General features: G+C 38.3%; 1 protein-coding gene across 3 annotated transcripts in view; it reads left to right on the top strand.

The window, feature by feature from the left end:
* The window catches only part of LOC149815743 (CDP-diacylglycerol--serine O-phosphatidyltransferase 1-like), a 54,174-nt gene extending 52,778 nt beyond the window's left edge, over positions 1–1,396 (top strand). For all 3 annotated transcript variants that reach the window (XM_089988909.1, XM_089988910.1, XM_089988911.1), the window contains 3 exons: positions 263–516; positions 619–707; positions 811–1,396. In XM_089988909.1, coding sequence (XP_089845035.1) covers positions 263–516; positions 619–707; positions 811–938 — 471 coding nt within the window. In that variant the 3' untranslated portion in view covers positions 939–1,396. The remainder of the gene's footprint in view (positions 1–262; positions 517–618; positions 708–810) is intronic.
* The last annotated feature ends 24,556 nt before the right edge of the window (positions 1,397–25,952 follow it).

Consider the following 25,952-nt stretch of genomic DNA (forward strand, 5'->3'; position numbering starts at 1 on the left):
AATCATCCTACTTTTTGCATATTTCTAAACATCTACATCTCACCATTACCAGCATCCATGCCTTGATAAGTATTAATTTGGCTAAACATGCAAAATCAGCTTTTGGAATATTAAACAAAAAAACGAGTATGTGCATGTTTGCGTAGCCCACCGGCCCTTTCTCTCTCTCTCTCTCACACACACACACATACACTTCTTTATTTTATTATTTTTATTTTTTTACTGGGTTATCGATGTGATTGCCCTTTTGTATCATTTGTAGTTGAAAAGGACATTGGGCCAATTTACCCCTGCACGGTGGGACAAGGATGAGTGGCACCCTCTACTTGGTCCTTGGAGGTTCATACAAGTTCTCTCCTTATGCATTGTTTTTTTGACCGTGGAGCTCAATACTTTCTTCCTGAAATTCTGCCTCTGGATTCCTCCTCGAAACCCAGTTGTTATTTATAGATTGATTCTCTTGTGGCTAATTGCACTGCCAACGATCCGAGAGTATAACTCATACTTGCAAGATAGGTCTCTCTCTCTCTCTCTCTCTCTCTCTCTCTCATGTGCACATACATGCAAGGATACATAGAGTCAGCCCCTTGTTTTTCTATTTCCTTTTTCACTTTTCAGGAAACCTGTTAAAAAATTGGGAGCATTTTGCTGGCTTGCACTTGCCATCTGCATTGTGGAGCTTCTTATCTGTGTGAAGTTTGGCCATGGTACATATTTGTTAATTGTCCTTATTCCAATCTTTTTTTCCCTTTTTCCAAATGCTGATTTTATTGTTTATTGCTTTTTGTTGGATTTCATCATGTATCACAGGACTATATCCTGAGCCGATGCCTTCCTGGTTAATAGTTTTCTGGAGCTCAATTGGTTTTGCGCTTATTCTGTTCCTTGCTATATGGTCATGGAAACTCCACCATAGTTTGAGGAAGAAAATGGTATGACAGAAGCCAATATTCTTGACTATTTTTGCACCCTTTTTGTTTTCCAAAGGGAAAACTTGTACATATTCATTATATTCATGTTTGTAAATGTCTTTTTCACATTCCTTGAAGTGAATGTCATGATCTTGTAATTCTGAAAATAATTTATTTTCATATTGGGCTTCCTTTGGTGGTGTACCACTTTCTAAGATCGAAAGATCACCATAGTGGAAAGAGAAACAGTGTTAGATTAAATAGTTGATTGGCCATTCTACCAGACATTGTTATCAAATGGTTGATCTACACATGGAGACAGTTTTATGTTCAAGTTTCAGATTATCTTTTCACTTACCTAAATGCCTGAATGATATACACTTCATGTTAGCAACCCATTGAAGTATAAATATGTATTCGTTTCATCTGTTCTGAATTGAATTTAAGGATGAACAATGTAGGTCATTGATATTTTCTCAGTTGCATAATTATGTTTGATTTGCTGATTCTACATGTGTCGTGGGTAGATTTATATGGTCTATTACTCGAACTGATGCTGTAGCTTGATTTGGAAATTTTCTGGCTATGCTTCCTAGCAATGGATAGGATGGATGGTGGTAAGTGGGGAACATTTGCAGCATGATTGCCAGCGACAGGCATGGGATACTGGTACTGGTATGCAGAGGCCTGAAAAAGTTTCTGGTACAGTTATATTTGAAACACATGCTGGTATGGTTTTAAAAGAATTGTTGATATGAATTTCAAATAAATGGATCCTTGCATTCTTTTGATTGAAAGAGCTTCTCTTCAATCTGGTTATCCATTCTCCACTACAGCAGGAAAGTGAAGCTTTGTAGTCATTAAACTACTGGAAACAACACTAGCATATGAACATATGCTTGCATGGGTGTCCGTGTAATTCTTGTGTGGAGAACAATAAGGATAAAAACTTTCTTTTCTTTTCTTTTTTTGCATGCTGTTTTCCCTAACAATCTGTTCAAAATGTTCTGTTTCCGATATAGGGAAGCGAATATCATTCACATATTGCAATATAATTAGATTTTGTCACACATATCTATGATTCTATATCTATATGTGTGTATGGGCCATGGCTATTGGATTTGACTAGCATTTTTAAGAACCATATCTATATCCATGTCAAGGTTAAGCCTTGCCCAAATTTTACTTGGATGTTAGTATGATGATCCATATCCTTAGAAATGGGTATTGTTTGGGTCTGTATAAGGACTGTCAAATTCAATTATATTCATACCTAGACCTATCCACATCTATGTTCTGCATCCTAGCTGTATTGGTTCATCCAGCTCAAGTCCTTGGGCGAGGTCAGGTCAATCCATTTTCACCTAATTTTGAGGTATTTAAGGAAAACTGATATGTTGGCTGCCAAAAGTTCCCAACATTTTGTGCTGCCATATGCGAAGGTAAACCAAAACTTGCATTACTGATGAGGCCATCATGCAATGCTGCTATAAAAAGAGTAGCAAATTTGGAACCATGATCTGGAATAGAATCTAAGATCAGATCTGTAATGGCATGCTGCTGTTTGTTTTTTAAATGAACAAAATGTAAGTGATTTGGTAACAAGAATACCATCACTTTGCATGACAGATTGTTATTCAAACTTATTCGTGGAACTTGGTCACCTAATCATTTTCCTCTACAATCTCCTTGTTCCTTCTATCAATTCCTAATGCACTCCTCTTTTTATATAGGTGGCAGTGTTAAATTAAAGGACTGATTTTTTGGAGTTATATGTTCGCCACTCTATTACTATTCAGTTATAGATCTTTGCCATAGCCTAGAATGCCACTTGAAATTTGTGTAAGGTGTTGTTTGCTTAATTTTTATTTCATGTTGGTAGTCACGGTTCAATACCCAACACAAACTCATGGTGTATATTCTTCAAGATGGGAGTTGAATGACTGCTTTCATCATTTGCATGCCTGATTTTTTTTATTTTTATGCATACCATGGTTTACTCTTCTGTTAGAGTTTCTACATCAGTGATGGGTATGTTAAGATGTGTTAAACTATTCTATTTGATGTTATTCTATAGGTTAGTATAGGTGTCATGTTTGTGATGCCATAGACTCTGCACTTGAGGTGTCATGTTTGTTATGTCATGGACAAAGTCATAAGCCAGACTAGGGTGGTGTTATATCGTAGGTAGTATGCACTCTATAGTGAATTTTATGATTACTTTTTCTTTCTTTAGGCTAGCACTACTAGCCGTTGGAGAATTCTAACAGCTAGAACACTCTGACGGTTAGTCAAAACTAGCTGTTAGAACTCTCTAACAGCTAGTAGTACTTTGGGTTGTATATTTATGTGGCTTAAGCCACTTGAAAATGTGGTCTCTTGTGCTTTTTCTAATGCACTTTTGTGCATTTTAAGAATAAATAAAATTAATTATTTTACATTGTGAGTGTGTGCTCTTATTGCCTTTGTGAGTGCACCTTTGTGGCTAATGATTGTGTTATTGCCCTTAGTAGGCATTGTATTTTTTGAATCTTTAAGGATTCAGTGAGTCATTGGCTCTTGATCCTTCTTGCTCACAATCATGATCCGGATTGGTGGTATCTTCCTTCAAATGCTTGTGGTGTTGGAGTGTTTGTGGTATCACATTTGTTTGTGCATCCTTCATTCTCTCTCTTCTATCCTTTTCTCCACTTTCCATATGGTTGAGAAGGAGGTTGTCACCATCGTTTCTATCACGTTCGATGAGAACAACTACACCATGTGAACTATGGCAATGAAGCAGTTCATTGTGGGGAAAGAACTATGGCACTTGGTGTAACGCCCTGAAATTTTAACCCAAATATTTTTGAGGATTTTTTTTTTAACAGCGAAAATAACAAATACTATGAGGTTAAGCATTTTGGAATATTACAGTGAAGAGCAAACCAAATCATTTATTTCATTTCATTATCAAATGAATAATAACATCAGAGTTTAATGACATGTTCTAATAATTAAAAGGAAAACCAAAATATCCCGGGAACAGTAAGTCCAAAATCTTGATCCAAGCTTCATCTCGCAACCGCTCATAAACTCTATTCTTCACCTGAAAAATGGTAAATTTATAGGAATTAGACTACAGTCAGTCTAAGTAGGAAATACTGTAAATTTTCTTGTAGGTATATCATGTGTCAAGTATGTGATGTGAGTGCTGAGTGTGATTTTCAGCATATGCAAGAACAAGTAAAGAATCTACATTATGACATCAACAATTTATAAGGAAATGAACTAGCAAATAAAAGATTTAGCAGAATTTAAGCATCTAATCACCATAGAATTCATTGCATGCTTAAAAGTAAATAACCACATACCTACAGTAACTGCTAGGTATAAAAGTGTAAGTCTGTCACTGCTTATTCAAAAGTGATTCCTAAGATAATCTAATTTTAATGTTTTATCTTTAATTATCATGCGGGTATACGCGGGCCGAATCACCTGTAACGAAAGAGAACATTCGGGGGTTTATTATTTATGGGTGTTTTATTAACCCGAACCTTCTAACCAAAATTGTAAATCCTAAGAGAGCGGCAAGTGACCGAGAGAACCTTTTAAAGGCCCAAACCAAAACATGATGCATCCCTAACTTATGTAGAAGAACATGGAGCTACCACCTAGGACATATTTGGTAGTCCGGGTCCCCCAACTCCGAGGACTAGGGACCAACGAGTCATTTTTCTTCGAAACACAAAACACATGTTCTCAGAGTTTTGTACCACCTACTCTCTTTAAGGTAAGCCCGAATCTGAGTGGGTTGATCTTTTCATTTATTTAAATTTACCCAACGTACATGATCATTTCTCTAAACTACCTACTACTACTATAGTAGTAGGTCTCCAACCTTAGTCATTTTACCAAGGTATACACATTTCATTTTTTTTTCATTTTTATTGCAAAAACCCACTCATAGTGCTCTGGTACCTTTAAACCAATCAAACACACAAGCCTGGTACCTTTAAACCAATCAAGCCACATAATTTAAATTTAAGTTTCTCATCAGTATTATGGTTATTACCCAAAGTGCTTCGGTACCTTTAAACTGGCAAGCACCGATGCTCTGGTACCTTTAAACCAGTCGGACACACAATATTTAAGATTAAGTTTTCCATCAGTGTTAGTCATAGCACACAAGTTAACAACCCAAGTACCCGCATTGAGTATTCAACCCATATTGCCCATTAGGCAGGTTTCTCAAGCGACCCACTCATGTAATATTTTTGAACTCAATGTAACAACCTTAAGCATATACATGCTTTTGTGTACGTTCAACAATAGTGTATGTGGTCAGTTATCACAATTCATCATGTAATTTTGCCATAAAGCAGAAAATTAGGAAAAAGTAAAACAATGTATAGGAATCAATTACGAGTAGGCTTTTCAATATAATATCCTACTCAGTTAAGACTACTCTTCATATGCTACAGCATATTGAACAACAACATATTGCAATATCAATTGAACATAGGTTAACCAAATTAATGTGCACGCCTAATCCAGCTGGAGACATCCATTCTTGTCATTAAGATAACACAATATATATATATATATATATATATATATATATATATATATATATATATTTCATTAGCAGATACTGCAATAATTTGATGATCAATTAAAACACAAGTGATCCCATCTAATATTTCAGTGTGTACAGGAATTTGTAGTTTACTTAACCATGCATCACCTTTTCAGAGAGTACACATTTTGCGAGTTTATCGCATAGTCCTAACACAAAACTGGTGCCTTATACATAGGGGTGGCAAAATCTGACACGACCTGCCAACCCACTTCTTAGGTGGGTTTGAGTTTGGCTTAAACAGGTTCGTGTCGTAAACGGGTCGACCTGCCTAACCCGTTTATTAAACGGGTTGGGTTCGTGTTAGGGGTATGCCAACCTGCCAACCCGGATGACCCGTTTAATAAACGGGTTAGGCGGGTGGGTCAACTCGTTTACCTGAACCCGACCCGCCAACCCGTTTACCCGACCCCGACCCGCCCGCCAACTCGTTTACCTGTTTACCCGAACTCGACCTGCCCGTCAACCCGACCCGCCAACCTGCCCGCTAACCCGCCAACCCGTTTACCCGACCTGTTTATTAAACGGGTTAACCGTGTCGTGTCGGGTTACCCGTTTAATAAATGGGTCGGGTTCATGTTAAGGTATGCTGAGCAGCCAACCCAACCCGCCAACCCTACCAGATTGCCACCCCTACTTATTCAAACACGTTATTCATGGATTTCTGTCCATTTTTTTATGCAGGAATTAAGTAACATATCATGCAAGTAATGACTTGACATTGTAAATAATACAGAAAAACAATCTAGCCCAATAAAAAAAACATGCAGACTGCTAATCCTTTTTTTTCCTGAAGGAAAGGAAGCAATAGTTCATATGTGGGCGAGAATATCTTTTATGCATTGACATGCACAGACACAACACATATTTGCATGATACCTTGAGATCACAAAAAAAATTTTGTTTAACCTGAACTACCAAATTCTTATACTAGTGTACCATAATATTTATAATTCAATAAGTGCACAGAGTGTACTGAGAAGCGAAATATCAGTCATACGATGATGTTAATGTTACTGTAAAGGATGAAACATCTTAGGTTTAAAGCTTGGTTTAAATAAGAAACTTATATTCAAGTAACTTTACAACTTATCATTGATAGAGGCAGCACTTCTAAAACTCAGGGAATACTAATAAGACCATCACATCAGAAACTGCCAGATGGATACCAAAAGAAAACTGAAATAAAACTATAATATGAACTACATTATTGTTCATGGGTTTAAATCTACAAGTATTCACATGTACGCGTTTCACATTTTTTTTTATAGTTCATAACATGAATCAAAACCCTTCTGTTAGGAAAATTCGAAATCCCCAAAATTGCAGATTTGGGATTTCGGATTCCTTGCCTCCATTCACTCAGATTTTCATAGCTGCCGAAATCGACTCGGTTTGTAGAAATCGAAAGGTACCCCCAAATCTCCCTTTCACTGAGTATTTCTGACAACCACAAAACCAGAATCGAAGACCCCCAAAATAACAATTTGGGTTGCCATTCACGGAACCCACACACACATCTCTCGACAGATGGGAACCCTACAACAACAACTACGCCTTCATCCCAAAAAATTGGGGTCGGCGATATGAACCAAAAAAGAAAATCATTTCGGGTCTTCCACATGAATCCTTCTCCTCTAATCATTTCTATCCAATGCCATGTCCTTGGTGAGGTTCAAAGCATTCATATCCCTTCTTATCATCTCCATCGAAGTCTTCTTAGGCCTACCGCGACCTCTTTTAACTAATATATTATCCCATTTCTCCATCCTTCTAACTGGAGCATCATTAGGCCTTCGTCGAATATGTCCAAACCACCGTAAATGATTCTCATCTTATTTTCAATGGATGCAACGCCTACCTTCTTACGTATCACCCCATTTCGAATCTTATCTTTTATTGTATTTCCACACATCCATCTAAGCATACGCATCTCAGCTACACTCATTTTTTGAATATGATGTCTCTTGGCAGCCCAACATTCTGTACCATATAGTAAAGCGAGCCTAATTGTTGTCCTATAAAACTTCTTCTTCAACAGATGGGAACCCTAAAGAAGAAAAATAGGAAATCCTACATGTTTCGGCGCTCTAAAGGTGGCTTGTCACGAGGTGATGGTCGTCGGTTCTGGTGGCCCTACCGCTTCCGACGACAGAAGGAAAGGTGGCTGTCATGGGTGGATCACGCGAGAAGTTGAAAGGAAGAAGGGGAGACAGAGGGTAGAGAGAGAGAGAGAGAGAGAGAGAGAGAGAATTCAAGGACCCCTTCTTGTAGGAGGGTGACCGAAAAGGGAGGAACCCTCCCCAGCGGCTGCGTAGTGCCCCCCCCCCTTTTCCCTTCATCGCTATAGACTCTTGCTAGGGTTCTGAAAGACCCTAGCAGGTTTTATCTAGCAGCCCTCTTATCAGGCTTTCCTTTTTCTTTTTTTTCGTTTCACGGGGTGCGGCCTGGTCCAAGACTCGGGATCCAGACTCAGTCTGGATCCGCGACGGCTTACCGAAATGGGTCCGCAGGTCAGATCTAAATGGATCCAACCACGGATCCACACGTTAAATTTCATTTATGTGATATATTATATATATGATATTCTATATGAATCACTTCATGGATCCTGGATCAGAAACTTGGATCCCAGACCCAAATTTTTAAAAAAGTACCTATTAATTTTTAGATAAATTTTGGTAATTAAATACAAAAGTCGAGGTTATTACATCCTTTCCCCCTAAAAGAATTTCGTCCTCGAAATTTACCTATAAGTGCTTACTCAAAAAGATTGGGGTACTTCTCTCGCATAATGGGCTCAAGTTCCCAAGTGCTTTCATCAATGCCATGATGCTGCCATAAGACTCGCTCGCTTCGTTCCAATATTTTCATTGGTTTTTCTTTCATTGTTAGGTCTTCCCTTATATCTATGTCTTCATACTGGATGACATGTGACGGATTTTAAAGATATTTCCTTAACATAGATACGTAGAATACATTATGAATCTGAGCATACTGGGGAGGTAGAGCTATATGATAGATCGTTTCTCCAATCCGCTCCAAAATCTCAAAAGGTCCGACATATTTGGGGCCCAATTTTTTTTTCTTACCAAAACGAAAGACAGTTTTGGTGGGTGATATCTTTACAAAAACCTGATCCCCCACATCAAAAGTGAGCTCTTTGCGCCTCTGATCTGCATAACTCTTTTGTCGACTCTGGGCGGATAGCAGTTTATCTCTTATCATCTTGATCTGTTGGGTATAATGTTGCAACACGATTGGTGATTCTATCGAGCGTTCACCAACCTCGTCCCAATACACAGACGATCTACAAGCTCGTCCGTAGAGAGCTTCAAAAGGGGCTATGCCGATGCTCGCATGGTAACTATTATTATAGGCATACTCTGCTAAGACCACGTTCTTGTCTCATTCGCCTTTTCAATCCAGCATACATGCTCGCAACATATCTTCAAGTGTTTGGATAGTCCTCTCTGATTGTCCGTCGGTCTGGGGATGAAAAGCGGTACTCAGCTTCAACTTTGTACCCAAGGCCTGTTGCAACTGGCCCCAAAACCGAAAAGTAAACCGAGGATCTCGATCTGATATGATAGAGATTGGTACTCTATGTAGTCGAACAATCTCTCTGATGTATAAATTTGTTAGGCTCTCGAGGGATTGATTTATTCATATGGGTAAGAAGTGAGCCGATTTGGTCAGTTAGTCCACTATTACCCATATAGCATCATGTTGTTTCCGTGTTTTGGGCAAACCCACCACGAAGTCTATGGTGATTTCTTGTAACGACCCCAATCCATACCCTTTAAAAATGCGGAATATTTTTTTTTTCAATGCGGAAACCTTCTCAGAAATCTGGGGTTCTCACAGTTCCACTTTCCATTGGATAGCCCAACCACCACAAACGAAATTGCAATCATCATCCATAAGAACCAACTAAAACTCTTTTATTAATGAACCAATAAGAGTCTCATACACAACTCAAAAGTGAAGTAATTAACTGCGGAAAGTAAAAAGAACTAAAAGAAGAAAAATAAAGTCACTATGTCCCCTGCTGAAACTGACAAGCGCAAGTATGACTCTCATCCATCCCCAGTAGCCAGTCGAACCTCACTGTTCACCATGTCCTGTGAAAAACCAACAAAGTAGGGTGTCAGAACCAAAATTCTGAGCACAACTACTTCTAAAGAAACCAGGTGAGAGAAAGAACATGGATAAGATTTTATGCAGTGATTTGAGTGAGTGCAGATATAAAATTTACAGCATTCAAATATCCATACCTACCAACAATTACATATGCTCACCAATCAAGAACAGTAAATCAGTACCATATATCAAGAACTAAATTTCCAAATCTTGCAGCATGATTTCAATAAGTAAATCCTATGCTACCACCAACTCATGTCATGATATAGATAATGATTCAAACATGCATGATCTAATGCATAACAGAAAAATGCATGATTATGTGCAATGCATGATTCCTTTTTGTTATCTTTCATTTAAGTTTCATCTTTCCATATGCATGCCCTATTAAATGCATACATCTTTAAGTTTCTCTTTTTAATTATCGTGGCCCGCGGATACACCAAACGGGTACAAACCCCGAGGTTAAGTAGGTTCCCAGGGTAGTTTAGCACACAATTTGTATTTTATTACTGGGTTCCAACTTAGCCCTCGACCGAATCACCTTCGGAACATTAGACCTCCACATCTAATGTCGGGGACACAAGGGACACCCCACACCCACAAGTGCCACTTCTTTGGTACCATAACAACAGCTGTGTCAAACACACAACTCCCAGGTAAAGTGGCGAACTCTCCCTAAAACCGTGGCCAGGAGAAAGAACCTCAATATCGGGTTCAGATGACCAAATTACAGCACACGGAGTTTTTGTATCCTCACAGTCTCCCCAATACCGGATATCTAAGATTCTCATTCTTCAAATGAGATATCCCAGAATGTATATTACACTGTTCTTTATCCATTATATTTTTATTTAAGTCCATTCTTTAAGTTTGCAACACCATATGTAAAAGTAAAGTGAAAAACCCGCATCCTCCCTTGCAGGGACCCATTCGGGACTCCAGCCCGTATAAACCACTAGAATAGTGTAGTAATGTTCCAAACCATCTTATATGGTTCAAGTGATGCAGTTAAAACATATGTGAAAGCAAACCAAACCCACGGCTCTCCAGGCCGATGATGGTTCATTTGGGCCAACGAGGCATCACATCTCAAAACAAAAGTAACGTTTTATTTATAACACTAAGCCAAAGTGCCAAAAGCATGTGCACTTATGAAATCATAAACCCAAACATATGCATGTCATAATTCATTCATATGCATTTTCAATATGTGTGTGTTACCTACATCACATATGGTATTAACTAAATCCATGGTTTCTTTAAGTGTGTGAGCGTACATGTACCATTTCACATATTAATCAAGCGTACATGTTCAAGAAGAATTTCTAATAACTGAATCATGCCCACACTCATAAGTACCATAATTATAACAGTCAAGTGAAAGCATAAACCTCCACGGCAAGTATTTCCATACAATCCAATACACAAGCCTTTTAAATAACACATGGACTCTAGACAAAAGTATAATGTTCAGCTAGAGACGACAAAACAAGATACATTACATACAAAATTTCAGTTTTATGTGACCGTCCTCCCTAAACAGTATAAAATGAACACTATTATACACAACTGAAAATCTCAGGTTATGTTTCAATGATCCCATGCTGCATCTTACAAATATGTGCTTAAGCCACACTCAAGAACCAGCTTGAGATACTTTAAAGCAAATTCATGATTCAAATAATAATCTGTTTAACCAACCTAGCTATATTCATGTGCTGCAAGAACAGAACAAAAAGAAATCTCCAGCATAAGCAATAATTCCAACTATTACCCATGAATGGATTTAGTGTTATGGATAACACTAACCATGACCACCATATTTAGCTTAATGCGCAGCACGCATTTATGTTGTTTACCTTCACAAATTCCACGTCAAAATAGCCGACATACACAGGAGTTTTATTTTCTGGTTAGTACTAGAATAGCCCACAGAAGGTGGGTACCTAACAAGTATTTGTTTTCTTTAAGTCATCAATTAGATTAACCACTATACAAATTCCTCCAAACCAAACTATTCAGGAAATACCCAAATCAAGAGTCTACTAAACACCCTAAAGCTTCAATTTACCATAACATGTAGATTTTAAACTATTTGTCTTCAATCTTTTATATAAAAATGACAGTGAACATTTCTACTGAACTTCAGCAGCATCACATAAGTAAGAAAATAAATCTTTCCATAAGGGAAACAGCTTAACGTATCAATGTATTGGGCTAGTACAAATATTTTCAGAAACCTGTAATTTCATCTATTATTCTTCATCTCACAGAAAATAGATTACAAAAGTTATATTTCACAGCACAAGACTTTAACTTAAATACACCGATCTCACTAATATCATGCATAAAATGACAGAAATCAACAATGCAGATCGATTATCATAAGGACTGTCAAACAAAACAAAAAGAGAAACCTTCATTCCCAATCTAATCGCTCAGGGTGACCAAAACAGGGAAAACCCCTGTTTCACGATTTCAGAGTATTTGTCCCCATCAGAAATCCGTAAGCCCTCTTAGTAAAAATCCAAAAACAAATACATTAACCGAGGTCTTATGCCCTTTAACATACATCAACCCCCCCCCCCACCCTTCTATCAGGAAAACTGAAAATCCCCAAAACGAAAACCCTTAACCGAAAAAAATTAAACCCCCAACAAATCAACTAGGGTTCCGAAATCCCCAAACTCTAAGGGTTAGGGATTTCCGACCGCATGAACCCCTCCTCTCAAATCAGTACTCGAAATCGAACTCAGGTTCGATCCCTCACCCAAAATCCAAGAAGCACCGTACCTTATTTTGCTGGTTTTTCGACGATCGGAGGCTGCAATCGCGTGGGTAGGGCCGACTGGTGTTGCTCCTTGTTGCTGCCTTGACAGGGAGCTCGCTGGAGGTCGACGATGGTGGATGTGGGTTGCCGCAGCTTTTTTCGGCGATCTTCTACCCTTCGGCGCACGCACACACACACACACACACACACACAGAGAGAGAGAGAGAGAGAGAGAGAGAGAGAGACGAGGGACAAGAGACGAGAGAGAGAGATGAGTGAAGAGGGCCCCCTTTCCACTCCCTTTTATCGGCCAAGACCCCCCCCCCCTCCATGCCGAGATGGGGGGAGATCGGTTACGCCCTGCGTAACCCCCCCCCCCCCCCCCCGCCCCTTTCCTTAATAGAAAGAATCGTGCCCTAGGCACGATTCTCTTTTACAGGTTTTATAAGGCATGCCCAGGGTCCGGGTCCGAACCCGTGACCCGCGATACCAAATCCAGTTTACAACTGGATCCGGGTTGCCAAAAGCTAGCGGATCCTCAGTTGGATCCTTGTGGGTCCAACTGTGGGTCCGACCCCCGCACCAGAATTATTTATTATTAATTTTTTTATAATTAATATTAATTATTTATTTAATTTGAATTTAACATTATACATATAATTTAACCCCCATTTGTGGTTTATTTACGGATTCGGGTAATGGATCCGAACTCTACGACTCAGGATCCAAATCCCAATTTGGATCCGGGCTGGATAAAGAGTGGATCCGCCTCCACTATTTACTGCATTCTTTATTTTATTATGATTATATATATATTAAAATATCTATACGGGTATATGGATCCGAAATGTGGATCCCGGACCCATCTACGCACCCCTTTTAAATAATTATTCATCGAATCATTTAATTAATTAAAAATTATTGTACTTATACATACATATAAAATTTACGAGGTAAATTTATTCGGAAAACCCTTTTATGGGTCCTGGATTTGTAATTTGGATCTAGGCCCAATTCGCATATTTTAAAAATATTTTGTAACAAAAAATTTTTGGGTTTTACATTTCTTCCCATTTATACTGTGGGATCTCCATTTGCTGCATCATATTGTCAGGCTTCTGATGTTCAATCTTGACTTGCTGACAAGTCAGACATTTCAAGACGTAACTTACAACCTCACGCTTCATGTTGTTCCACCAATACTCCCGTTGTAAGTCTTTAAACATTTTTGTACTTCCCGGGTGTATGGTGTACTTAGACTTATGTGTTCCTCCCAATAATTCTTCTTTCAACTTGGGGTTGTTTTTGCATCCAGATACTACCATCTTCCTTGAGTGAGAAAGATGAGTTTTCTTGCTGAGCCAGAGACTTGAACTTCTCGTACTGGGGATCCTCCTTCTGGCTTTCTATAATTCTTATGAGGATTTCAAGATGGGCAGATAAGTTGGATAGCTTAATACTTCCCTAATTATCTGCGAATGACTTCCAGTCAATGAATTCTTCCATCAAATTCCACCTTTTTGTCAATAGACTCGATAAACTGCAACCAACTTTGCGACTGAGAGAGTCAGCTACAACATTTGTCTTCCTTGGGTGATAGGAAATGGTAAAGTCGTAATCATTTATAAACTCAAACCATCGTCGTTGTCCCATATTCATCTTCTTATGGGAGAACAAGTACTTGAGACATTTATGATCAGTAAATACCTCAAATTGTTTTTCATACAGGTAATGCCGCCATATTTTCAAAGAGAACACTATGGCTGCCAATTCGAGATCATGAGTTGGATAGTTTCACTCATGAATCTTTAGTTGGCGAGAGGCATATGTTATCACCTTGCCATTCTGCATTACGACACATCCTAATCCTCTACTTAATGCATATGAATATAGTACAAAACCACCATGACTTGATGGTAAGGCTAATACTGGGGCGGTGGTAAGCTTCTTCTTTAAGATTTGAAAACTCTCTTCGCACTTATCCGTCCATTCAAACTTAGTTCCTTTCCTCCGAAGCTTGGTCATGAGCATGACAATCCGTGAAAAGTCCTGAATGTGCAACGCTTCAAAATTTTAACCCAAATTTTGAGGATTTATATATATAACAGCAAAAACAAGTAATACTATAAGGTTAAACATTCTGGAATATTACAGTGGAGAGTAAGCCAACACATTTATTTTGTTTCATTATTAATGAATAATAACATAAGAGTTTTAATGACATGTTCCAAAAATGAACTCAAGCTATCCAGGAACAGTAAATCCAAAATCTCGATGGAAGCTTTATTCCGTAGTCGCTCATAAACTCTATTCATCACCTAAAAAATGGTAAATTTATAGAAATTAGACAACTGTCTAAGTAGAAAATACTGTAAATTTTCTTACAGGTATATCTTGTGTCAAGTATGTGATGTGGGTGCCATGTATGATTTTCAGCATATACAGAAACAAGTAAAGGAAACTACACAACAACAGTAACATGTATAAAACTTAGCTGACAATTTCAACATCAGCAGGATCAAAATCTCACCGCTACAATTTCTAAAGTATGCTAAAAGTAAAGAGATACATTCTGAGAGAACTGTTTAACTGTGAAACTGCAAATCTAGTAATTTTACTCAGTGTGATACCTAAAATGTTCTAATTAATGTTTATCTTATCTTATATCAATCGTTTCATACTAATTGCACAACCCACTAAGGGTGATCCGGTACCTTTAAATCAGTCAAGCACACAAGCCCCGGTGCCTTTAAACCAGTCAGGCAAAAATATTTATATATTCCAATTTTCATATGAATTCACATTATAATTTCGAGGTTCATGCATTATTTGAAGGGAAATGCAAATATGACAATTTATAGCATTTAAGGAATTTTCCATCCAACAGTTATAAGTGCTAGGCATGCAGAAACATTAAAGCAGAAGCAAGTAGCAAAACTTTAACATGCATTAGGAAGTAAACATCATACACTCACCATCATGTAATGATTAAAGAAACAATTAGAATATGCATGATCTAATGCATAGCAGGAAAATGCATGATTTTTGTACAATGCATGAATCCTTTTGTTATCTTTCATTTAAGTTTCTCTTTTTTCCATATGCATGTCCTATTAAATGCATACAACTTTAAGTTCCTCTTTTTAATTACCATTGCCCGCGGATACACCAAACAAGTACAATCTCTGAGGGCAAGTTAGGTTCCCAGTGTAGCTTAACACACAAGTTGTAATTTATTTACTCGGTTCCAAACTTAGCCCTCGACTAAATCATCTTCGAAACATTAGACCTCCACATCTAATGTCAGGGACACTAGGGACACTCTACGCCCACAAGTGCCACTTCTTTGGTATACCAAAACAACAGTTGTGTCGAACACACCACCCCCAGGTCAAGTGGCGGATTCTCCCTAAAACCGTGACCAGGAGAAAGAACCTCAATATCGGGTTCAAGGGATAAAATAAAGCACATGGAGTTTTGTATCCTTACAGTCTCCCCAAGACCGGATCTCTAAGATTCTCATTCTCTAGATGAGAGATCTCGGAACGTATATTACACTGTTCTTAATTATTATCCTTTGTTGTTAAAAATCAATTCTTTAAGCTTTGCAATACCATATGCAAAAGTAAAGGTAAAAGCTTGCATTCACCCCTGTGAGAACCCTTACGGGACTTCAGCCCATGAGGACAACAAAAACAGTGTAGTAGTTTGCAGTACCAACCTGTGTGGTTTAAGTGATGCAATTAAATATATATGAAAAGCAACCCAGCTCATGGCTCTCCAGGCCAGTGATGGTCCATTTAAGCCATCGATGCATCCCACGCCAAAACCAAAGCAATAACAAAGAATCACATATTTCATATGCACACACATGCAATGCCTTATCAATATGCAAATAGACTATTCATAAGCATGTGCTTTCTAAAGGTATCTACATCTTTGCTAAGTGAGATCCTGCATAATCGCACATGGATTCGTACCAAACATACTCCCTTGCGTGTGTGTGCACGTGAACAAACCCGTCCAATATGCATGTTCATGTTAAATGAAACATCAACCTTCTAGCATTTGCATGGCATCATATTTTACATGATTTATTGCATCCCCATGACACCGGCTAACCCAATCAGTCAAGAAAAATCACATGAACCTACATGATTGTCAATACGACAAGATCAAATGAAAATTAGCTACATGTTAGATGACTAATTAGCTACATCATGATCTTCAGTTGTAGTACTTCGTAATAGGAGCATCACTTACGATATGTGTTTGAATCCCATTGTTTTCAAGACACATTAATCAACAACACAGACAGGCTCAATAGTTTCACTTTAGTAGAATTTAAGTCTTGCAACAAATTGTATCTGGAAGACTATAATTACAATTCCAGTTTGGTGCAAGCTGGACATTTCATCTTTATTAAGATTTATTTAAATATTTACTTGTCTTGACTAACATTAAATGAACCATGCGACTAATCATATGATTAGATTCTTAGGAATGCACAAGGAGATATCACTGTTACTCACTTTGGGGTTCACACATCCGCACCTTATTCCTATATATACATGACGTAACAGAATTCAAAATTTAACAAGAGAACCACTAAGCCTGGATTAGCAACCACAAATTTTTTTATACCAACAATATTGAATATGCTCCAACACATGAATCTGAACATTCAAACATCTCAGTACATAGGATTTGGGGTTTGTTTCGAATGACCTGCTGTGATATCTAGTCTTTTGTCTAGATTTAATAACAACTTCATAAAGCTTTATGGTGATGCAGTTTTAACTAATAGTCAAATTCCTTTCTGCATCGAAAGTATCCTTTTATATGAAACTTACAATTAAACATTCTGAAATTTACGTCAGCAGCTGAAAAAAATATAGATCGAAGAATAATCAAACAAACATTGTTTAACCACGGCAGGTATCAGGTTTGCATATCTAACTTCACTTAAATAACGTGAGAAAGAACCAATGCCTCAAGTCATATGTATATACATCCATATGGCAGGCCAGGCTATGATCAAACATGGCATTGATTTAATTTGTTTTCTTATATCAGTGGTTCCTCAAAACATCACAAGAGGTTGAGAAACGGGAAATTAGTATGGCCTACAGTTACAAGTCACAAACAAGAACTCATGCCAGAATTCGACAAATGTAAATGAAGACTGGCTTAAAAAAGGAGTTATCAGACATTACTATCAGGAATGACAAATCAGAAATACAAGCAAAAGGATATGGCAAATAGTGATCAAGACCCCAATCAAGATTCAAAAACATAAATGAAGGTTGATTCATAATAGAGATTATCAAATTTTATAAATAGAAATTTTCCTTATCCTAACTAATAAATCCAATATCCCACCATAAGCCATTCTGCTGCACTTCAACACATTACACTAAGCATGCTGAATTGAAACATGTATGCATAATATTATTACCAAGATAGTATGATGCATCTTGCTCGACTAATAAAATCACAAAATGGATCTGAATCGACATCCAACAAACAAAGCCCCAATCCCCATTGGCTATTAGAACAAATTCATAATGCACCTATACATCTGTGGAACATGTTACAAAAATTGTTTTCCCAAACCCAAACACGCAAGACAAAAATTTAAACCTTTAATATATTTTTTGTTTTTTTTTTCTTATTTTATTTGGGTTCATAGCAGCCGAAACCCCCAAATTTTCTGATTTGGGTTTTTACGGCAGCCAAAAGAAAAGCACTTCCAGTGATTTTGGGGATTCCAAGCACCCCACCACTCATGCTTGACATGCAGTACACCCGCAGAATAAAACAGTAAACCTACATATCTGAAACCAAATACCTTTTAACTGCGGGACAATCCAAAATCCCCCAAATCAGAGGTTTGGGATTTCGGATTCCCAAATTTCCAACGTTTGGGTTTCACAGCTGTCGAAACCCCCAACTCACTGATTTGGGGTTTCTGACAGCCATGAGCCAGGGTTCCATAGCAACCGAAAACCAGAAGGACCCCAATCGCTCGAGTTAGGGCTTCCCTGCAATCCACCCCAACATGCTCGAACACCCTCAATACCCAAAAGAAAAAAATACAGAGATCCTACCTATTCTGACGAAGAGGAGGAGAGACTGCCGCAGTTGGGGAGGTCACCGGGGTCGATTGCTCCACCGTCGAGCGAGAAATCGAGAGAGGAGCGAGAGACAGAGGGTAGATGAAGACAGAGAGAGATAAGAGATGAGAGGGATAACGAGACAGAGAGGTGGATGAGGGTTTAAAGAGGAGAGGGAATCGTGAGGGGGAAAGAGGGGTCGGTTACCCCTTCACGCAGTTGTCGTCCCTTCACTTTATAAAAAGAAGAGAAGTAAACCCTACTTAGGGTTTTCCATTTAATGCACATGCATGTGCGCATTTGGGTCGACCTTGACCCGCGACCCATATCACTTTTTGGGTCCCCCTTTGGAACTTGTCTTGGATCCATCAGTGGGTCCGTATATATATATATATATATTAGGTATTATTAATAAAATTTCAATTAAGAATCCAACTTATTTTATATGGATTTCAATTAACTTATAGTGGATCCAAATAAAATTTAAATTGAATCCCTACCCTATTTACCCCCCAATGTCCAGGATCTGAATGAAGTAATGTGGATCCAACCATCACATATGCTATTACGGATCCCTCTAAAATGTTATAGCTCCGACATAGAAATTTTCATATTAATGTCTAATTTACACTTTGCGGATCCACTAAGTTCTTCCTGGATCCAGTATTCAATATGACCTTGATATTGAGGATCCAATATCAAAGATCTGAAACAAGAGATTGAAATTTACTACTAGGTATCTACATAATAGGTTTGTGATCCGATATCTATGATTCGAATAGTATATTAGGGTTTTGACATTAAAGATCCAAACAAGATATCTAAGATCCAAATACGTATTAAACACATAAAACAATAAAAATATCCTGGTATCAGCTTAAGGACATAAATTTCAAGTTTATTTATTTGATAAAAATCACGGGTATTACAAAATGAATCTTATATAATAGCCTGCTAACCCAAGAAAACTCCTGATATCACCGATATTCTTCGGTTGACCCCAATTTAATACAACTTCAACCTTAGCCGGGTCCACCGATACTCCATCTTGCGATATGACATGGCTTAAGAACATAACCTTCTCGAGCCAGAATTCACACTTGGAGAATTTTGTGAACAAGAGGTGTTCCTTGAGAGTCTCCAATACAATCCTCAAATGGTCTCGATGTTGCTCTATGCTTTCAGAGTATATAAGTATATCATCGATAAAGACGATCACAAAAGTATTCAAGTACGCTCTGAATACCCGATTCATTAAATCCATGAATGCAGTGGGAGAATTTGTTAGTCCGAATGGCATAATTACGAACTCGTAGTGATCGTACCTTGTTTTGAAGGTTGTCTTAGAAATATCATCGTCCTTGATCCGAAGTTGGTGATATGCAGATCTGAGATCGATTTTTGAAAACACCTTAGCCTTTTGCAGTTGATCGAACAAGTCTTCAATGCAAGGTAGGAGATATTTATTCTTGACGGTCGCCTGATTTAGCATCTGATAGTCTATGCACAGCCTCATAGACCCATCCTTCTTATTTACGAAGAGAACTGGTGCTCCCCATGGTGATACGCTAGGTCTAATGAAACCTCGCTCCATTAACTCTAGAAGTTGTTTCTTTAGTTCCTCCAACTCCACTGGGGCCATACGATAGGGCACTTTCGAGATCGGTGTCATCCCAGGCAATAACTTGATATGAAAATCCACCTCACGTTGTGGAGGTAGCCCAGGCAACTCATCCGGAAACACTTCCGGGAATTCATGAACAACTTCAAGTTCTTATAATGGTGTGACCTTCAGCTCGTAGGAAAATACATTCACTAGGAATGCTCGACACCCTTGCCGCATATACTTTTGAACCTTTAGTACCGATACAATTCGAGCCTTTACCATAGGTTTGGAGAGCCTAAACTCAACCTTTGGCAATCCTGGTCATGACAAAACCATTTTCCCTTGGCGACAAAGAACATTGGCATAATGTTCATATAACCAATCCATCCCCAATATGACATCATATTTAGTCATAGCGAACACGATTAGGTCAGCAGGTAAGTTCTGCCCCTCCAACACATTTGTTATATTAGGGATGTAGTTTACACATATTGAATTATATCCTATAGGATTGTACACATCTAATACATGTTTCAGGGATTCAGTATGTGCACCTAAAAGTTTAGCAAACTCTATAGATATGAATGAATGTGTAGCACCATAATAAAAAAGGACAAGTGCATCATGACTATCAACAATTACCGTACCTTGCACCAAATTCTCTTTCTCTAGCTCTTCTGCAGTAGTCGCATATACTCATCCTGGCACCCTCTTTTGGGCATTTTGTTGCGGTGTCTGTTGTGGCTGAGGTGGTTGTTGTTGCTGATGTCCTCCTCTGTTATTCCTCCTCTGCATGTCTGTCATCTTCTTACGGCACTGACGAGCATAATGACCCATCTTGCCACAATAGAGACATGCACCGGTGTCCCTGGGGCAAGGTTACCAGTTATGGAACCCGTTGCACTTTGGGCAAACCCGATTTTGTCCCTGATGATGTGGAGGACGAGCACCACCATTGTACTTATCTTCTTGTGAGGTGGCTGGTGCTTCTTGCCACCCTGGTGCTGCTGTGGACCGACTTTCCGCTTTCACGGTGTGTCATTCTGACCCTTCCTTGATCGCTCTCACTCTTCGTTCAACATAGTACCAACTTCAATGGCTTGTGCGAGGATGGACGACAAATTAATCATCACTCGGGGTCGTAATCCGTCCTTGAGTCCACAGACATACTTGGTTGCCCTGGCTTTATCATTCGCAAACAAATTCTGGCAATAACTCTCCAAGGTCTGAAATTTGATAGTGTATTCTACCAGATTCATATTCCCTTGAGTAAGCTCCGGGAACTCCTGTTGCTTCTGATCACGAGCATGTTGTGGAAAATATGTCTCTAAAAACGCCTCCTTGAAAACTTCTCATGAAATAGGATCCATCCCGGCAAAGTGGATGGATTGGGCTGTGTCCCACCACTTCTGTGCATCTTCCGTCAAGCGGTAGGTACCGAAGTCTATTTGCTTATCATCAGGAACAGGCAGAACTCGAAAAGCTCATTTTGTCTCTGCGATCCAGCTCTCGACTAACTCCGGGTCAGCCTTTTCTGAAAAAGTTGGTGGATTCAACTTCAGGAACTTCTCATAGGTGATTGCGTCGGTATTATGACTTTCGCTTATGGCCGCGGCTAGCTCTGTCTGGTTGTGCATTTGGGTATCTATTGTTTGAGAAAGATTACTAAGAGTTTCCATCACGAAACCCTTCTGCTCCTGCCATTCATTGGCTGTACTCGAACTGGCTTGGGATCGACGATACATCTAATACAGATTTTGATGGCACACAATATTACAAACATATCAAGTATCTTAATATGCCTACCATTATCATTATACATAACTACACTTATATAGGCGGAACAATGCAATTATCATCATTTATAAAGAATTATACTCACAGAGCGCTTGCAGGGTGTGGCACGACCGTGATCTTTGATTTATTGTTCTCAGGCTTTGATACCATAACTGTAACACCCCAAAATTTTATCCTATTTTTTTTTTAGGATTTTTTTTTTTAACAGTGGAAACAACAAATACTATGAGGTTAAGCATTCTGAAACATTACAGTGGAGAGCTAACCAAATCATTTATTTTATTTCATTATCAAATGAATAATAACATCAAAGTTTAATGACATGTTCTAATAATTAAAAGAGAAACCAAAATATCCCGAGAACAGTAAATTCAAAATCTAGATCCAAGCCTCATCCTGCAGCCGCTCATAAACTCTATTTTTCACTTGAAAAATGGTAAATTTATAAGAATTAGCCTACAGTCAGTCTAAGTAGAAAATACTGTAAATTTTCTTGCAGATATATCATGTGTCAAGTATGTGATGTGGGTGCTGGGTGTGATTTTCAGCATATGCAAGAACAAGTAAAGAATCTACATTATGACATCAACAATTTATAAAGAAACGAACTAGCAAGTAAAAGATTTAGCAAAATTTAAGCATCTAATCACCACAGAATTCCTTGCATGCTTAAAAGTAAATAACCACGTACCTACAATAACTGCTAGGTATAAAAGTGTAAGTTTGTCACTGCTTATTCAAAAGTGATTCCTAAGATGATCTAATTTTAATGTTTTATCTTTAATTATCATGTGGGTACACGTGGGCCGAATCACCTGTAACGAAAGAGAACATTCGGGGGTTTATTATTTATGGGTGTTTTATTAACCCGAACGTTCTAACCAAAATTGTAAATCCTAAGAGAGCGGTCAGTGACCGAGAGAACCTCCTAAAGGCCCAAATCAAAATAGGATACATCCCTAACTTATGCAGAAGAACATAAAGCTACCACCTAGGACACATTTGGTAGTCCGGGTCCCCCAACTCCGAGGACTGGGGACCAACGAGTCATTTTTTCTCGAAACAAAAAACACGTCTCTAGAGTTTTGTATCACCTACCCTCTCTAAGGTAAGACCGAATCTGAGTGGGTTGATCTTTTCATTTATTTAAATTTACCCAACGTACAGGGTCATTTCTCCAAACTACCTCCTACTATTATAGTAGTAGGTCCCTAACCTTAGTCATTTTACCAAGGTATACACATTTCATTTTTTTTTTCATTTTGATTGTAAAAACCCACTTAGAGTGCTTTGATACCTTTAAACCAGTCAAGCACACAAGCCCTGATACCTTTAAACCAGTCAGGCCACAAAATTTAAATTTAAGTTTCTCATCAGTATTATGGTTATTACCCAGAGTACTTCGGTACTTTTAAACTAGCAAACACTGATGCCTTGGTACCTTTGAACCAGTCGGGCACACAACATTTAAGATTAAGTTTTTCATCAGTATTATTGTCATATCACACAAGTTAACAACCCAAGTACCCACATCGGGTATTCAACCCATATTGCCCATTAGGCAGGTTTCTCAAACGGCCCACTCGCGGGAAGGCACATATCCAAATGTGACTAAGTGCACCATAATATTTTTGAACTCAATGTAACAACCTTAAGCATACACAGGCTTCTGTGTACGTTCAACAATGGTGCATGTGGTCAATTATCATAATTCCTCATGCAATTTTGCCATAAAGCAGAAAATTGGGAAAAAGTAAAACAATGTACAAATCTCAATTACGAGTAGGCTTTTCAATATAATATCTTACTCAGTTAGGACTACTCTTCATATGCTACAACATATTGCAATATCAATTGAACATAGGTTAACCAAATTAATGTGCACAAGCCCTAATCCAGCTCGAGACATCCATTCTTGTCATTAAGATAACATAATATATATATATATATATATATATATATATTTCAATAGCACATACTGCAATAATATGATGATCAATTAAAACACAAGTGATCCCATCTAATATTTCAGCGTGTACAGGAATTTGTAGTTTACTTAACCATGCATCACCTTTCTAGAGAGTACACATTTTATGAGTTTATTGCATAGTCCTAACACAGAACTGGTGCCTTATACAAACATGTTATTCATGGATTTTTGTCCTTTTTTTATGAAAGAATTAAGTAACAGATCATGCAAGTAATGACTTGACATTGCAAATAATACAAAAAAAAAATCTAGCCCAATAAAAAAAAACATGCATCCTGCTAATCCTTTTTTTTCTGAAGGAAAGGAAGCAATAGTTCATATGTGGGCGAGAATATCTTTTATGCATTGACATGCACAGATTCAACACATATTTGCATGATACCTTGAGATCACACAAAAAAATTTGTTTAACCTGAACTACCAAATTCTTATACTAGTGTACCATAACATTTATAATTCAATAAGTGCACAAAGTGTACTGAGAAGCGAAATATCAGTCATACGATGATGTTAATGTTACTGTAAAGGATGAAACATCTTAGGTTTAAATAAGAAACTTATATTCAGGTAACTTTACAACTTATCATTGATAGAGGCAGCACTTCTAAAACTCAGGGAATACTAATAAGACCATTACATCAGAAACTACCAGATGGATACCAAAAGAAAACTGAAATAAAACTATAATATGAACTACATTATTGTTCATGGGTTTAAATCTACAAGTATTCACGTGTACACGATTCACATTTTTTTTTATAGTTCATAACAAGAATCAAAACCCTTCTGTCAGGAAAATCTGAAATCCCTAAAATTGCAGATTTGGGATTTCGAATTCCCTGCCGCCATTCACTCGGATTTTCATAGCTGCCGAAATTGACTCTGTTTGCAGAAATCGAAAGGTACCCCCAAATCTCCCTTTCACTGAGTATTTCCGGCAACCACAAAACCGGAATTGAAAACCCCCAAAATAATAATTCAGGTTGCCATTCACGGAACCCACACACATCTCTCGACATATGGGAACCCTAAAGAAGAAAAACAGGAAATTCGACCTGTTTCAGCGCTCTAAAGGTGGTTTGTCACGAGGCGATGGTCGCCGGTTCCGGTGGCCCTACCACTTCCGACGACGGAAGAAAAGGTGGCTGCCGCGGATGGGTCACGCAAGAAGTCGAAAGGATGAAGGGGAGACAGAGGGTAGAGGAGAGAACGAGAGGGAGAGAGAGAGAGAGAGAGAGAGAGAGAGAATTCGAGGACCCCTTCTTATAGGAGGGTGCCTGAAAAGAGAGGAACCCTCCCCGACGACTGCGCAGTGCCCCCCCTTTCCCCTTCATCGCTATCGACTCTTGCTAGGGTTCTCAAAGACCCTAGCAGGTTTTATCGAGCAACCCTCTTATCGAGCTTTTCTTTTACTTTTTTTCGTTTCACGGGGCACGGCCCGGTCCAAGACCCGGGATCCAGACTCGGTCTGGATCCGCGATGGCTTACCGAAATGAGTCATTAGATTGGATACAAATGGATCCAACCATGGATCCACACATTAAATTTCATTTATGTGATATATTTTATATATATGTGATATTCTATATGGATCACTTTATGGATCCTGGATCCGAAGCTTGGATCCCAGACCCAAATTTAAAAAAAAAATACCTATTAATTTTCAGATAAATTTCGGTAATTAAATACAAAAATTGAGGTTATTACACTTGGTTGATGGATCCACACTTGTTCTCACTAAAGAGGTGAATGAAGTTGAAGAAGCTCTAAAGGATGTGAAAAGGAGAAAGCTATGTTTGATTATCGAAAGGCCTTGAAAAAATGAGGAGTGAGTCATGCTAAGTTACTTTCATGGTTTAGGAATAGCATGGATAAAGATCCATGTGTCAATATTTCATCTTTGAAAGGACCTATGAAACATGGATCTTCCCTAAGCAAGTGTACACTTAAAAGGATGTCGCTTATTTGTAGGAGCTTAGATACAAGATACATTCATGCAAT

Source organism: Nuphar pumila, chromosome 15 (genome assembly GCF_984573655.1).
Source record: "Nuphar pumila chromosome 15, dmNupPumi1.hap1.1, whole genome shotgun sequence".
Taxonomy (NCBI): Eukaryota; Viridiplantae; Streptophyta; class Magnoliopsida; order Nymphaeales; family Nymphaeaceae; genus Nuphar; species Nuphar pumila.